This window comes from Takifugu rubripes, chromosome 3 (genome assembly GCF_901000725.2).
Source record: "Takifugu rubripes chromosome 3, fTakRub1.2, whole genome shotgun sequence".
NCBI classification, from domain to species: Eukaryota; Metazoa; Chordata; class Actinopteri; order Tetraodontiformes; family Tetraodontidae; genus Takifugu; species Takifugu rubripes.
The window spans coordinates 10,574,238-10,588,354 of record NC_042287.1 but is presented as its reverse complement, the minus strand read 5'-3'; the positions used below and the strand labels follow the sequence as shown (position 1 = coordinate 10,588,354).

The following is a 14,117-nucleotide window of genomic DNA, read 5'->3' as shown; positions in this document are numbered from 1 at the left end:
ACAAGGCCACAGCACATTAAGATCTTTTTGTAGGAAAAGCAGGAATAGTTTTTAATTATTTCAGGCCTTAACCCAAAATTCCATCAAACATTAAGATTTCATTCATGTCTGATGCCATTAAAATTGGATCCAAAATTATGAGGAACACTAAAGCTGTCATGTTGAATGGGCCTGTGGCTGAATGATCTGGAAATTTACACTGTGGGAGAGAATTTGGCTGCAAAATAGAACAACCGTCGCAAAATGGCAACACCTATATCGTGAGATACAGGTACATTTATCAGACGTTCCCTTAAGTGTTTAGAGCAACATTTTTATATATAACAGTTGCACAACAAAAATTCTAAGTGCTGCTCTCATAACAGTCTCATAATCTCCTAAAACCGAATGCAGTTTGACCTGATTTTTCAGCATGCAGCACGCCACTGTGACCTGACGCAGCGTCAATTTGTCATCTCTAATACAACTCAGTCACTGTGAGGTTAGAATAAAACTCACAGTAACAGCAAGAGGAAAAAAAGAGAGCATCAGCTTTGGATTCTGCTGGCACTTAAACAAGACAGTCGCACTGAATTTATCCTCTTACAGAGGCGGGCTGCCATATGATGAGATCTGTATATGCGCAAGCCGGTGTGTTTATCTCCCTCCCCGTGTAGGAATTTACAGACACACCTCGCGAGGCACAAACAACGGTGACCTGGAAAAATAGTCGAAATTCCACCACCATTTTGGGCTGACAATACACACTAACGCCGAGACAACGGGAGAGAGAGGTGTGGGAAACGGGGGAGACACAGGGTCAGGGTCGAAATGTGTAGGCCTCACAGACATAGATACCAATGAGTGATACCAGCTGACACACACCGATGCTGACACTACCAGTGATACCGTGGCTACCTGAGTGACATTGATAGATAGAGCTGGGCAATCCAAGCAGAGAGCACACACCATCACATGGGGGATCTTTGGGAGTTGGGGGTTCAGCCAATATCAACGCTTCATGTGGTTGAGTTGTTTTCACTGCATCCATGACACTGATATCCAATGCCCGCTCCCAGTCTCGCGCTGATGGCCTCCTCCGGGCTTCCTTGGTTGCCCTGGAATGAAACGTGCACACGGCAGCAGAGCGACTGTACAGTGTACAGTCCTGACACAACTGAACGCGAGCAAGGACACAGTACAGTAGCCACGGCCCCTCCGTAAACACTGGTAAACACAGCAGGTGCTCAGCGGGGGGACGGAGCAATGCTTTGCACAAAACATTTACACTGATCTGCCACAGGAACAGTATTGTTTCAGCTTTACAATGAAGTGCTCGCTTAACAAACGCAAGGCAGGGAAAACTCGTTTGTCACCTCGAACCCCACAGATGTCTGGGACCCGGCTCCCCACGCTCTTCACAGATTCACCCGCTTCACAGAAACCTCCCTAATCAGAGACAAAAGCTCAGACCAGAGAGGTCCCTTCACGTAAGTCAACAGAGGTTGTGTTATTGTAATTACACCCGGTGTCAGTCAGAGCCTGGGGCACGTCACATCTTGTCACGTCATGTCACGACCATGCTGTGTCCACGCTTTCTTCCCGTAACTTTAAAGCCACCTGCTGGCCGTGTGCAGCAAGCCTCATCCTTTTACGCAGAAATGGCTGGAATCAAAAGGAAAAAAAAAAAAGAGAAAATTAAAAAAAAAAAAATCTGTTTGGCAATAAGTTTATCTCACCTGCAGGGAGGATGACACACCGCTCACAGGACCAGGGTAACTGACAGGCTACAGTTTGTATGTACCGGGACAGTTTAGTGGAGAGTAAACAGCAGTCAGCTGGGTTTATTAAACATCAAAGCACACAACAACAGCTGTTTATCAGGCGGATAGTCACACGTAACAACAGCAAGAGCAGCTCGAGGGACATGCAGCAGAGGTCAACATCATGAAGAAAGGTGTCGATGATGTGAGCCTGTGTTGAGCAGATGAGTGGAAAAAAACATCTACACCAGAATCCCAATGCATTGATTTGGTGAGAAATGTCACAATTAAAGGATATATTAGTCAATGTTGGGTGAAATGATAGTCTGCTGTTTCATGTCTGTGGGCTGAGAGAGAGAGACAGAGAGAGAGAGAGAGCCACAGGGAGGGGGGCCTCTCCACAAGAAGGAGAGGCAGGCTGAGTGTGGTACTCAATGTTGTCTGGATCAAGGAAAGGCTGGGGGGGGGGGGGGGGGGGGGGGGGGGCACAAGAGAAGATAAGCCCACTTCAGCCAACTTCATGGGACACTTCTGGACAGTCACACACCTTATATGCGCCCTCTGTCTGTGTGTCACTGCAAAGAGCTACGGAATTTTATAATGAACATTACAGTGCATGTGTGTGTGTGTGTGTGTGTGTGTGTGTGAATGTTGGTCTTTATCTCACTCAATGAGTGAGTGGAGGTGAGCTGTAAGGCTATCTGTCCCTCTCAGACACCCAATCTGTCTCTGTCACTGTTCTTACAGCCTACACACACACACACACACACACACTTGCGCGGACACACACACTCGCGCACACACTCGCGCGCACACACACACACACCTCCGCTGGCATCTGACCAGTCCTGCTGAGGAATAACTGAAACCTTAACGTGGACAAATAGGTGTGGATAAGGCCCACGTTGGGGCTGCTGAAAACTGCATATTCATCACAAATTTCAAACAAACAGATTAGAGAAGACTGTTGCAGTATTCAAATGGTCTTAGAGGATTTGTGCATGTATACACACAGCTGAACTGTGCAAGTACACGAGGGTGGCAAAATAGTGACGGGCTATTCTTCCACAAACATATAAAAAACACCTTGATCAGTCTCCTCATTCATTTACTTGCTTCTCCATCTGCCGGCAGACGCAGCTGTGTCCAAAATCCTTCAAACTGAGGTTACGTTTCCATTGATACAGTACATCCAAACAGGATTTGCTGGTGTGTGTCGCTGGGAGGGGTGGTCCTTTGCTCTCCAGCGTGACCTCAGTGGCCCACGCTGCCTGTCTATTGGGGCTGGGGCAATTAGACCATCAGAAAGTGGGAGCATCCCCTCTCGCCAGTGTGATAAGATCAAGGCATTCCGACGGCCAGAGTGGTCATTACCCTGCTCCCCAGCCCTTAAACTAGTCCACTGCAGTGGAAATACAGCTGTGGCCGCTTAAGTAATTTCTTGGCCCCGTCGTCCCTCTGGGTCATTGACACGCACACAAAAACACACAATTCACGGACGTTTTGTCTGATAAAGAGGTTCACATGCACAGCACTATCGGGAGGACGCACACACACATGCAGAGGCAGAAGACATACTGTCCGCCTTGGTGTGGTCCAGACTCAGGCAGGGGTCGTGACTGACAGGTCGGGGAGAGGATCTCTGGCTCGGACGGTCAACGTGATTCTGGACAGCGGAACACGAGGAGAGGAAGACGGACAGAGGATGCTGGCAGCACAGCACGCACCACGGACACGGGACAGCATCAACAAACAGCTATGGCTTTTGTGAAGATTCGGGTTTCAAACAACTCCAATCCCCCCTTTTTCTTGACACGCTCCTCGTTTGGTCTCTTTAAACTTTTCTGGACACCGCTCATATTAAGACACATGACACGTGAAGGTTCTGTTGTGGGCGAGAGACGGTGACTGGCCTATAAAAAAATGTTCCATTTCTCATTATCAAAACCTCTCTTTCACACTCCTGCTTCTGTCAGATTAATTTATACATATGCATTATTTACATGCCAATGTTGCTGAGAAATTGGCAGGCATAGTTTGTCATAACATGGATTGTTATGAACACACATTTTTAAAGACATTTTCACCAACTTTCTGAATGTAACAGGTTTGTGTTATCTCTACTTAAGTTCCACAAGTTTCCAGTTTATGCATTACTGAGTCCTTCAGAAATAAAGGCTCTGAGTTCTACAGTTCCAATATCAGCTGTTGTAAAATCAAATGTACTTGCAGTTTTGTAAACCTCTCAAGCCAACAACTGTGATTCTGAGATTAAAGGGGACTGCAGGTAGGAGACTTTACTGTGCATCTTGCTTCAACACCTTGACGCAGAACTTTGCTCAAAACCAGCCTATACTGCCACCTAGTGGGATCTAGGGAAAATGAGGGAGTGAAAACGCTGATTGTAAGGATACAGGAGGATCAGCGTTCGAAATGAAGATATATTTCCTTTTGTCCACAGGAAACATAATTAGAAAGACACAGAGCCGACCAAGGTCTCTCCTGACACCTCATGACCAGAATAACGTGCTGGAGAACTTTACTCATAACAAACCTCAACAGGTTTGGCAAAATAATGTGACTATCAGAGGTTCCTCACAAATCGTTGTGGCATCTGGTCAGGTTGCTCTTGCTGAAGATCCTAAGCAGCTCTAGACTTTTCTGAGATGTTGTTCCTGCACTGCAGTCTGGCCTTTCCGGGTAAGTAGACACACACCCCTCTGCATAGTCCAGTTTCGTGATACATCTAACATCTTGTTTGAATTTCAAACAGCAAACTAAAATTTTACAGCTGCTCTGCGAATGAAAGTACATATTTGCACTCTTGTTCACATTTTGCCTCTGAAAACAGCCGGAAAATAAGGCTGGTTTGCGAACTTCACCTTCTTGTTCTGGAAAACTTTTGATAATTTTCAGACAATTAGTCCCCCCATTTCTGATCCCTACAGATGTCTTCTGCACAAGGCGTGAAAATCCTGTAAAGTCTGCACTGCTTTCCACGCACACAGGTAATTCCAAGTCGTGCCGGAATACGAATACATCTACTGTTGTATTTTTGGATGTGGCTGTCGAAGGTGCTCTGTCTCCACCCAGCGGTATCTCGGTGTCACTACATGGTCTCATAAAGTGAAGTACATTTGTTCTTAAAGTATTTATTACTGTCACACCTGGTTGCACAAGGGGAAACTTTGCTGACCTCAGAAGAATGCAGGGTTTCTTTTCTTCTTTGTCCCCCTCTTGGCACAAAGGCTTTGCTGATGGGCGACTTTCTCTTGCTTCGTCATACTGGCGTCAGATATTTAAACCAGCGGCAGCTGGTTACTGAACTTTGGTTTTATTAGCTTGTATTTCACTTACAAGATTAATCATGGTGACAATCGCATTACAAATGGTGTAAAACTTTTATGTGCAGACATGTTGCGAAAAGGCCCGGACTAGCATCTGATCCAGTGGCCTTGGGATCATCGCCCCCTACAGGAGAGAAGTCAGAAGACAAGTTGCAACCCAGATTCACACACTGACCGTAGATTTATCCTGTTAAAAAATAAAAAGCCACTCTGGGTTAGGCAGCATTTCAAAAATACTTTATTACCATTTGTCTCTTACAGACCTCCTACACATCCCACTCCTGTTTGAACTGTAAAGAAACAAATTGTTTTTTTAAAATGTATTTATCATTACAATTTTCCATTAATCCACTCCTTAACTGAATACAGTGGACCACAGAATTTCAATATGATCAACTTCAAAACAGTGTCCTTATGGCAATACGAACCTGTCCTATTAAATGAATCAGTTATTTGTGAAGCCTTGTTAGTGGTTTTCTCCACTCTCAGACACTAAGTCATATTACTGCTTTTACTGATTAATTTGTAGTCGATATCCTGAAGAACGGAATTCTAAACTAGCGTCTAACATTCTATTACTGGCTCTGAATCACCAATCAGAGCTGTGTGATGTGTGGAATGAGTCATCAATATTATTAATATGGCAGCAGTCAGTGATCATTTCTGATCTTGGGGATAATGTGCACTAAATCTATGATATACAACTTGAGGCCAACCCATGCAGGTTAAGACCAGAGGTTCGTTCAACAAAAGTGCTGGTGATGTCCTGGCAGGAGAAAGTGTCAACTCAAGCATGTGTGAATGTCTTAAGGTTTGTGACAACAACCCATCTGTAGTGTCCATTTATGCCATGTGTCCATATGAGCTGAAGCAGAGAATGTTAACCAGTTGCTGTCACTTCAGTATTTTCCCATTTACAGGAGGGAAACTAAGGACTGGCACTACGTCGACCCAGCACCTGGTGTACTTTTCAATAAAAAATTAGTTTAAAAAAAGTGAGATAACATGGCCAATGAGAGGCACGTGTGTGCCTGAAGGTTTATGAGCAACAATAAGGTGATGTGAACCCTCATTGCAGAGGCAAACGTGGTAACATAGACTTGTAAAGAAAATGTGAATATAAATACAAGAGCGACTTTCAACAACTAAGCAGGTCCTTAGTGCAAGCAGACGGGTTGAGGAAAATAATCAGGAAGCCAGGAGCAGAGTGTCTTTTAAAGGCTGATGTGTTTTGCTTTTTAAACGGGAGCGTCAGTCTTTCCTTTTCTTCTGTGGCGTTATCGGCATCTGTGATGGAAGCATAGTCCACGGAAGCCTCGGATTTAAGGTTACGCCAAGACTAAAGAGGGCGAGCCATCACCTCACAACAGCTGGCAGGCGCCTCTCCTCTTGCGTTTGCGGACCTGTAGCGCCGCCCTGGTGGCCATCTCAAACACCTCCCGCACTCCGTCCTTGGTCTTGGCGGAACACTCCAGGTAGCCGAAGGCGCTGATGCGGTTGGCCATGTCTCTGCCCTCGTCAGACTTAACTGGCTCCTAGAAAGGTGAGGGGAGACGGTGGGTAGACGCAGGCTGGAGGTATGACACTGATGGTTGGACAGACAGAGATGGACAGACAGACACCTGTTTCATCTTGGCCAGCTCCCTGCGTGTGTGTTCATCGTTGCGAAGATCCTTCTTATTGCCCACGAGAATGATGGGAACATTGGGACAAAAGTGTTTGACTTCAGGGGTCCATTTCTCTGGAATGTTCTCTATGAGAGCAGAAATAAAAATACAAAGATTACAGATTCAAAACAACTTCAACTGAGGGAGACCTCGCGATTCCCGTGTGACTGCTCAGAGAGGGCGCCGACCCCTCCCCGATACATGTCCAACATTTCAGCCTTCGAAATGCCATGTTTGGGTAAGAATGTTCCGGCATAACTCATCAGATTTTAGGGGGAAACATCCACGAGCTGTTGACTGTCAAACTTTCCTCCTGGTTAGTTTTAGTTTTTCTGGAATAGACTCATTCTTAATAGACCATGTCATTTCCAACATAGCTTAGTGGCATGACCCTGGCAAAATGTGCTAGAAAACCTTTTGACTTTAAAACCACTGTTAAATCTATATAAATGAATAATAGATGATAAAAATAAAAACTGGGTGGCTGCTCCATCAACTTATCAAAGACCCCCTTTTACAGCCGGCATGTCTGAATGAAAACACTGTTGGATATAGACTCAGCAGGCTAATTTAGTGTCCGGTCTTACCTAAACTGTCAGGGCTATCTATGGAAAAGCACATGAGGATGACGTCTGTGTCGGGGTAGGAGAGAGGCCTCAGTCTGTCATAGTCCTCCTGACCTGCTGTGTCCCACAGGGCTAACTCCACCTGAGAGGGGAACAACAACAGGAACATGAAGGCGTTTGACTTCACTTTAAGCAGTAAATAACACAGGAAAAACACAGAGCCCAGGCAATGATGGCCCTGGTGACCTTCACACCAAGTAAACACACACACACACACTCAGATTGTTGCACAGCAATAATCTGGCAGATGTTCACGTCTTCAAGGGAAAATAAATATAATACCTAAAGCTGAAACACAGGACAACAAGTCCGTAGAGACTAATAACACTTGAAAACACTTATCTAAGTGTGCGTAGATGCGTATAGATGTTTGTTGCACAATTACAACAACTCTGCTATACAACACGGAAAAACAGGAAATTTGACATTAGTCAAGATGTGGGGGGGCTTTGGGGGCGGGGTCGCACCAATTCATTTCCTGCCATTGACTTGGAGGGTTCACATGAGCTTCGTCCCCACATTTTCTTTCACTTTGGCACAAAAACCCGACTATCATGAACACCATGTGACAACCAAACAAGCGTACTCTAAGTTTGTTAAACTCTCTATTCTATAGAATGCTAAATGAGCTCATTATATATGTATATACACACACACACACACAAACTGACTCACTGAGGTCTTTAAAGCATGAAGAAAAGCTTAAGATGTGCTTTACTGAATACCTTCTCTTTTTCTGCTCATGACGTATGTTTGTGTAACCCAAACAAAGTAAAGGTTATATTTACAAAGGATGGAGCAGTATATGGAGGAAATCCAACCCTTTTGTTGCATGTCTACCTCTGGGCCAATAAGCCAGTCAGGTTTTTATGACTTTACATTCGGCTTAACCGCAGAGATGCTGAACATAAGGAAACAGAAGAAAGTCGGCAGAATGACAACATTCTAGGACAGAAGAGGATAACTAATGATGGGAAACAGACCATCAGCTGTTACATAATTTTTTATATGTATACCTGTTTGCCGTCCACTTCAATGTCCGCGATATAGTTCTCAAACACAGTGGGGACGTAGACCTCCGGGAACTGGTCCTTGCTGAAGACGATGAGCAGACAGGTTTTCCCACAGGCACCATCCCCGACTATCACCAGCTTCTTCCTGATGGCAGCCATCTGTAAACACAACACGCTGTCATTCTATTATTCACTCAAATAATACAGAGATGTTTTTCCCCTTTTGGAGAGGGGATGGGTGGGGGGGGGGGGGGGGTTAAGATTTAGAGCCACACCTTCTTCCCTTTCCTGTATGATGTGGAAAATGGTGTCAGGGAGAATTCATTACTGGTTTGGAAAAGCAGATGGAGAGAAGGGAACAGGCAGAAACCGCAGGACTGAAGTGCCTCTCTAGGCAGAATGTCTGGCGTCAGAAAACCTTTACACCACCTGTGTATGCCAGTTATCCCAGTACCTGTAAGACCTTTTTCTCCTGTATCCTCTTACCCTGGAGATGTGTTTATTTTTGTGCATAATCAGGGCAAACCATTGCCTTCAGCTCCCCTCTTTGATTGTACCATCATTTATCTCCACTCCTTTTAAGCTGATGCATAAGAACATGACAGACTGAAGCCAAGGACACTTCAGAACAAAATGAATGTGGAACTAAAATTTAGGAAGCCGTCTGTGTAATAGATGTGAGCAACCCAGCCAATCAGAGGAGAACAGCCTTTACCAGCTTGTCATAATAAACCATTAAGATCTCAGATAAACTGAAGGCAGAAAGGTCACAGTATTTCTCTGCATGTCTGACGTGCCTCCCCTCGACCTTGCAAGCACAGGTTATTTAACTGTACAGTAGCCCATGAGTTCAGAAAAAAAAAAAAAAAAGCAGAGAATGAGGGCTGTGTGTGTTACGCAACATTAGAATCTGTGCCACTGACATGGACAAAGTCCTGAGCAGCAGCACAGACACCCTCCTTTAGTAACACATTAGCCAAACTTTTCCAAACCAACGTGGTTGGAGGAGAGCACCTATTCCACTCCACACTGGGCAGCTAGGCTCTAGTCGAGTATTACGTGGTTGTCCCATACAAAGCCATGAACCACAGTAGGTAATTAACAGAGTCAAACAGCACTTTAGTCCTACAGATTGAGCATTATTAAATGAACAATCTCACTTGTAATTTGAAAGATTTGACAAAATTGAGTGTTTTGATTGAAATAAGGCTGTATACGAGGTCTTCTGGAGAGGGAAATGTGAATATTTTCAGTACCTGCACTGAAATAACCAAGCATAAAACTATATTTTGGAGACTATGGATGGAGATAGATTTTTTATTAGAGATTCAAATAAGCTGTAGATTGGGACTGAAACAAGCCAAACCAGGGCTTGAAAAACAACCCAATATAGGGGATAAAGCACAAAATCCCACCCATGATTGGGTGTGTTCATTTACAATCGTGTGGATGATCACGCCAGTTTCCATCACCATCATAACCTGAGAGCACCATTGCCATTTTACCAGGGTTCTAAAATGTCCGAGTCAGTCATACAGTGACCTGGGGAGAAACCCGAGCAGAAGTAAGGAGATATGGTTCCACCCTGGTTTCAGACTCTGCAAGTGACAAACAAGTGTGAGGTCAAATGTGAGCCTGCAGGTGACATTCCAAAAGTACTGTGCTAAAGTATCACACGTTTCAGCACCATAAAGTCAGGTCAGGTGGTGAAGTACAGGTCAAACTGCTAATAAGGACCCACTGCTGGACACACACTCGATATGAAAATGGAAGGGTGTGAAATGCGTCGCCCCTTTTTGAATTGAACCAGCTTTCATTAGGACACATCACGCGCTCCCATTCTTAAGCAGGACACCCAGGTTTGCTCATTATGGTCTGGTTCTTGACCAGCGGGCATTTAGTTCTATACATGTATGATTTTGTGTATGTGACTTGAAACCTGGAATTAAGTCCGACTACGACATAGAACCCAATTGTAATTACTTGATGCATTAACTGATGTTATGAAACAGCTTAACGCGACGATTAAATGTGTGAAGTCTGCATGCAGGTTTTGAATGTCTGCGTTCTGAAATGTGGATCGACTTGGAGGTTTTGATTTTGTCCGAAGAGGCTGTGCTCTTCACTGCATAGAAGTAAAAAAAGGTGGTGGAGTTGCTTTATGTATGCATGGAGCCCCTGCATTTAAGGTTGTGGAAGAAATAATAGTGTTAGTTGAATTAAGGCTTAAATGTAACTTTAAGGTTGGGGGGAGAAAAAAAAAGTGCTCACCACCCACATATATTGGAAACTATAACTGAATATTGACCCTTTATGGGCAGTAGGGAAAGGTTATTAACTTTAACCAGATCAGAAGATACAATATTAATTTGTTCATTTAGGCAGAATATCAAAGCAATCCAAAATTAACTCCCACTCCATTTCCAATCTAAATCAAGATCAGTAAAATGTCCAATGCAATTAATTGTAATGTCCCCCCCCCCAACAACATGAATATTCCATGTTCTAGTTCTCCAGCTTTTAGACATTACCTACAGGGACCTGGTGAAAGTGAAGTGTTGCTTTGCTATTGACATTTAATTCCTCTTGAATTATTGTTTGTTATTTTAGGAAGGATTGTCGATTTGTGCATGTGGAATGATAATGCTTTATAAGATGGCAAAAATAGCTACATGAAAGATTTGTTTCTGTCCCTCCTCGTATTGGATTATTTCTTTTAATTTTGCTAATTGCATTTGTTCTGTTAAGGGCAAACGAGTTGGTGCCTGAGGCCTAATCACCAGCTATTTCATTTGTGGGGGGGGAGCAGGTAAGCAGATACATGTGGCGTTTGCCAGGGAGCCAACTTCCCATTTGAATCACAATTGTTAGCGTGGTTTATTGAAGTGGATAGTCAGGGAGCTCCGTGTTGTGAGCCAGTGCCATTTATATATGTGACCAAGGAAAAACTGTTGCAGAAGGTGCCATCCTGCTAGATGGTTATGTGCTGACTGACCGGTGGCTGGTCAGCAGGAGGCTGGTGGCCTCACCTCTGTAGGTTAGAATCTGCCTTTCACATTAGAATTCAAATAAACTACGCAACTATTGCAAAAGAAGGCGACATTAGAAAGCAGATTGCGTTGGGTTTAAGCTCACGCGGGAGGCATCAATAGAGACCGGGCGGCTACAATTTTCCAGGTTAAGCCTCACCCAGACCTGAAACTGTCACTTCAGATCCAGGCCAGGATCTAAAGGGAGCTGAAGTCAGAGGAGCAACCTGGAACCCCAAAATAGAACAGAGCCAGTGAGACTCTCCCAGACCAATTTATCACAGCGTGTGGCTAAAGACTGTGGAAAACTGTTTGTACATTTGCAGCAGTTATTCAGAGAACTGGAGGCACAACAACAACAAGTCCTTGATACCATTTAGCAAGAACAATAAGTAAAACAGTGGTCATCATCATGTTGACATATTTAGGAATGAAGCAGCATGTTCCAAGTATTTCATCTGCCCCACGTTGTGCAATAAACAAAAGGGTTTAATGAGACGAGCGCTTACTAAGATGATTTAGCAAGGATCAATCAGTAATGATCTTTACCCCAATAGAGATTTAGTAAAATGATATTGTTTGCCTGACACTGCAAAAATAAAGACAGGACATAAGCTTTGTTGCTTTCCATCCCTCCACATACATGATTGTTTTTATTCTTTTCTTCATGTTTAGTCTGTTTCAATATTTGCAATAATTTCTACTTACGCACAATAAAAACAAAGAAAATGAAATTAGAGATCAGGCTTGAACAATCCGATGTTAATATTTGTTGACGAGCAGCAACATTTGTTAAAACACAACAATAAGAGTCAGTACAACAAATGCATACAAAACTAAATATTGCACCTTCGCCTAAATGAGACATCAGAAGAGAATGGGAACGCCCGTTTCTGAGGGGAAGAGGACTGAGAATGCATCTATGGTTGCGACATAGCCGAGCAGAAACGTCAATAAAACCCACGAATTAAGTATATGAATTTGCATAAAACCCAAAGATTAAGCTTCTAAATCACACTTTAGTGGCCAAAATAAATGATTTAGAAAATCCTATTCAGCAGATTCGGTTTGGACTATGGACCCAACTTCTCAATCGCAAGACAATAAGGAAAGAAAACAGGATGAATAAAGTTGTAAGAACTCAAACTGATTTACCAGAAAGAAACAGGAAAAACTGTCTAAAACATGTTTCACTTGCAATTACCCCATTCAAAGTGGCAAAACATATGCCTGACGTGAAAAAAAAAAAAAAAAAAAAAGAATAAAAAGAATCACACCAGTTTCTTCTCAGTTTTATGAGTTATGACAGAACAAATGCCACTTGGTTTAAACATGGATGTTTATCATACCTAGACAGGTTTACACGGCATGTGAAAAGCCAAACACTCCATTTTACTCTTAGCGATTGCTTTGATCGCTCTAAAATGGCTCCATTTTAATTTTCAACCCCATAAACTGGATTTTAGGTGACAGGACATCTCTGATTAACATCAATAAAGACAAAAAAAAATAAACATTTGTAATGACACAGCAGGGTAATCTGCACAGATTACTGCCATTTGTGTGAGCATTCAGCTTTCACTTTTATTAAACGTTTTTCCACCACTTATTTATGGTGTGATGGGAACATTTCAGCTGAAGTGTGATGGAATTCTGCAGCATTTTGAGCAAATGGCAATGGTTTCCTTGCTGGGAACAGGCCAGGACAAGCAAACCCGGCTGGCTGGGAGATATGAGGGTCTGCACGACGGCAGCACAGGGAAGGGTGTGGTGGCTCTCAGCTCTTTGGAACACACTCGGGAGTTCTGGACATGCAGCTGAAGTCTACCCAGCATAACCCCGATTCTCAAATCATAAAAACTTCACCAAACGTGATCTTTCAGAATTTTAATCTCCTCATGGTTCTCATGGTTGTGAATGAGGGAGAAACCCCTGCAACCACTGGTTTTGTTTACTGTGAACTTCTTGTTTTTTTTACAGAGAAACGGGATGGAGTGATAAAGTCTCCAAGTCCGTGAAACTCAATTACGCAATAGAGGATTTTACAGGTTGCGTCTCGGTTTGTTTGGTAGGAATTGATGTGTTGTACAAATTTCAAGCAGAATGTGGCCAGAACATTTGGAAAGGGACATCCCGGTGATGACGTTCTCTTGTATTTTGAACAAACAAAACGTCGAACCGCGTTCGCCCATTCAGGAAAAGTTCGTACCGAGTAACAGGTTCCTGCTAATTCATATTCATTAGCGTGTACCTTAAGAAATGTGTCTCGCTTCGTCTCAAACCTCACACTCTGATATGATACCGAGAGTGAAAGCAGTCGTTTCGCTGTCTTACCTTTTCCACGGAACACTTTTAAACCGAACCCTTCGGCCTCCTCTCCCGCTGCGGTTTGATTCGGTAGTAGTGAGAACGCAGAGGAAGCGTTTTATACGAAATTCTTCATATACTCCCATACTGATGCGTTCATGAACACCCGGAAATTAGACTACCTAGTCATAAAACGCCAATTATATGTATCCAGACGATTCGTAATAGATGCCCATGTGAATTTAATCTACTTCATTTAAATATATTTTGCGGGGAATATATTACAAGTATGCCCTAAAGAATAATTAGATTGACCCTACACTAACTGTTTATGCCATCTTTAATTTGTACTTTAGCCGCTCGTGACACGGCTCTTTTGTCCCGCA

At 43.5% G+C, this 14,117-nt stretch overlaps 1 protein-coding gene and 1 long non-coding RNA gene across 3 annotated transcripts; both read right to left on the bottom strand.

Moving 5' to 3' along the window:
* Positions 1 to 653: 653 nt before the first annotated feature.
* On the bottom strand, positions 654 to 1,914 carry LOC115249199 (uncharacterized). Its single transcript, XR_003887912.1, has 3 exons — positions 1,719 to 1,914; positions 1,503 to 1,644; positions 654 to 1,428 (listed from the first exon to the last, which is right to left on the bottom strand). It is a non-coding gene; the product is annotated as an uncharacterized lncRNA (long non-coding RNA).
* Positions 1,915 to 4,878: 2,964 nt separating this feature from the next.
* Positions 4,879 to 13,895, bottom strand: LOC101071942 (rho-related GTP-binding protein RhoA-D). Of its 2 annotated transcripts, XM_011602464.2 has the most exons (7): positions 13,759 to 13,895; positions 8,399 to 8,554; positions 7,344 to 7,464; positions 6,712 to 6,842; positions 6,450 to 6,624; positions 5,335 to 5,379; positions 4,879 to 5,213 (listed from the first exon to the last, which is right to left on the bottom strand). In XM_011602464.2, exons 2-5 carry the CDS (start codon positions 8,552 to 8,554, stop codon positions 6,451 to 6,453), a joined length of 582 nt encoding a protein of 193 aa, XP_011600766.1. In that variant the 5' UTR covers positions 13,759 to 13,895; the 3' UTR covers positions 4,879 to 5,213; positions 5,335 to 5,379; position 6,450. The 2 variants fall into 2 exon arrangements, with proteins under 2 accessions (XP_011600766.1, XP_029689998.1); XM_029834138.1 differs by lacking the exon at positions 5,335 to 5,379.
* Between the last annotated feature and the right edge of the window lie 222 nt (positions 13,896 to 14,117).

Excerpts from the sequence above, each read along its gene's own strand:
- LOC101071942 (XM_011602464.2), bottom strand. The coding sequence starts at position 8,554 with ATGGCTGCCATCAGGAAGAAGCTGGTGATAGTCGGGGATGGTGCCTGT. Across the intron at positions 7,465-8,398 it reads TTGAAGTGGACGGCAAACAG|GTGGAGTTAGCCCTGTGGGA; the intron begins GTATACATATAA and ends TTCCCCTCTCAG. Across the intron at positions 6,625-6,711 it reads AGCTGGCCAAGATGAAACAG|GAGCCAGTTAAGTCTGACGA; the intron begins GTGTCTGTCTGT and ends TCACCTTTCTAG.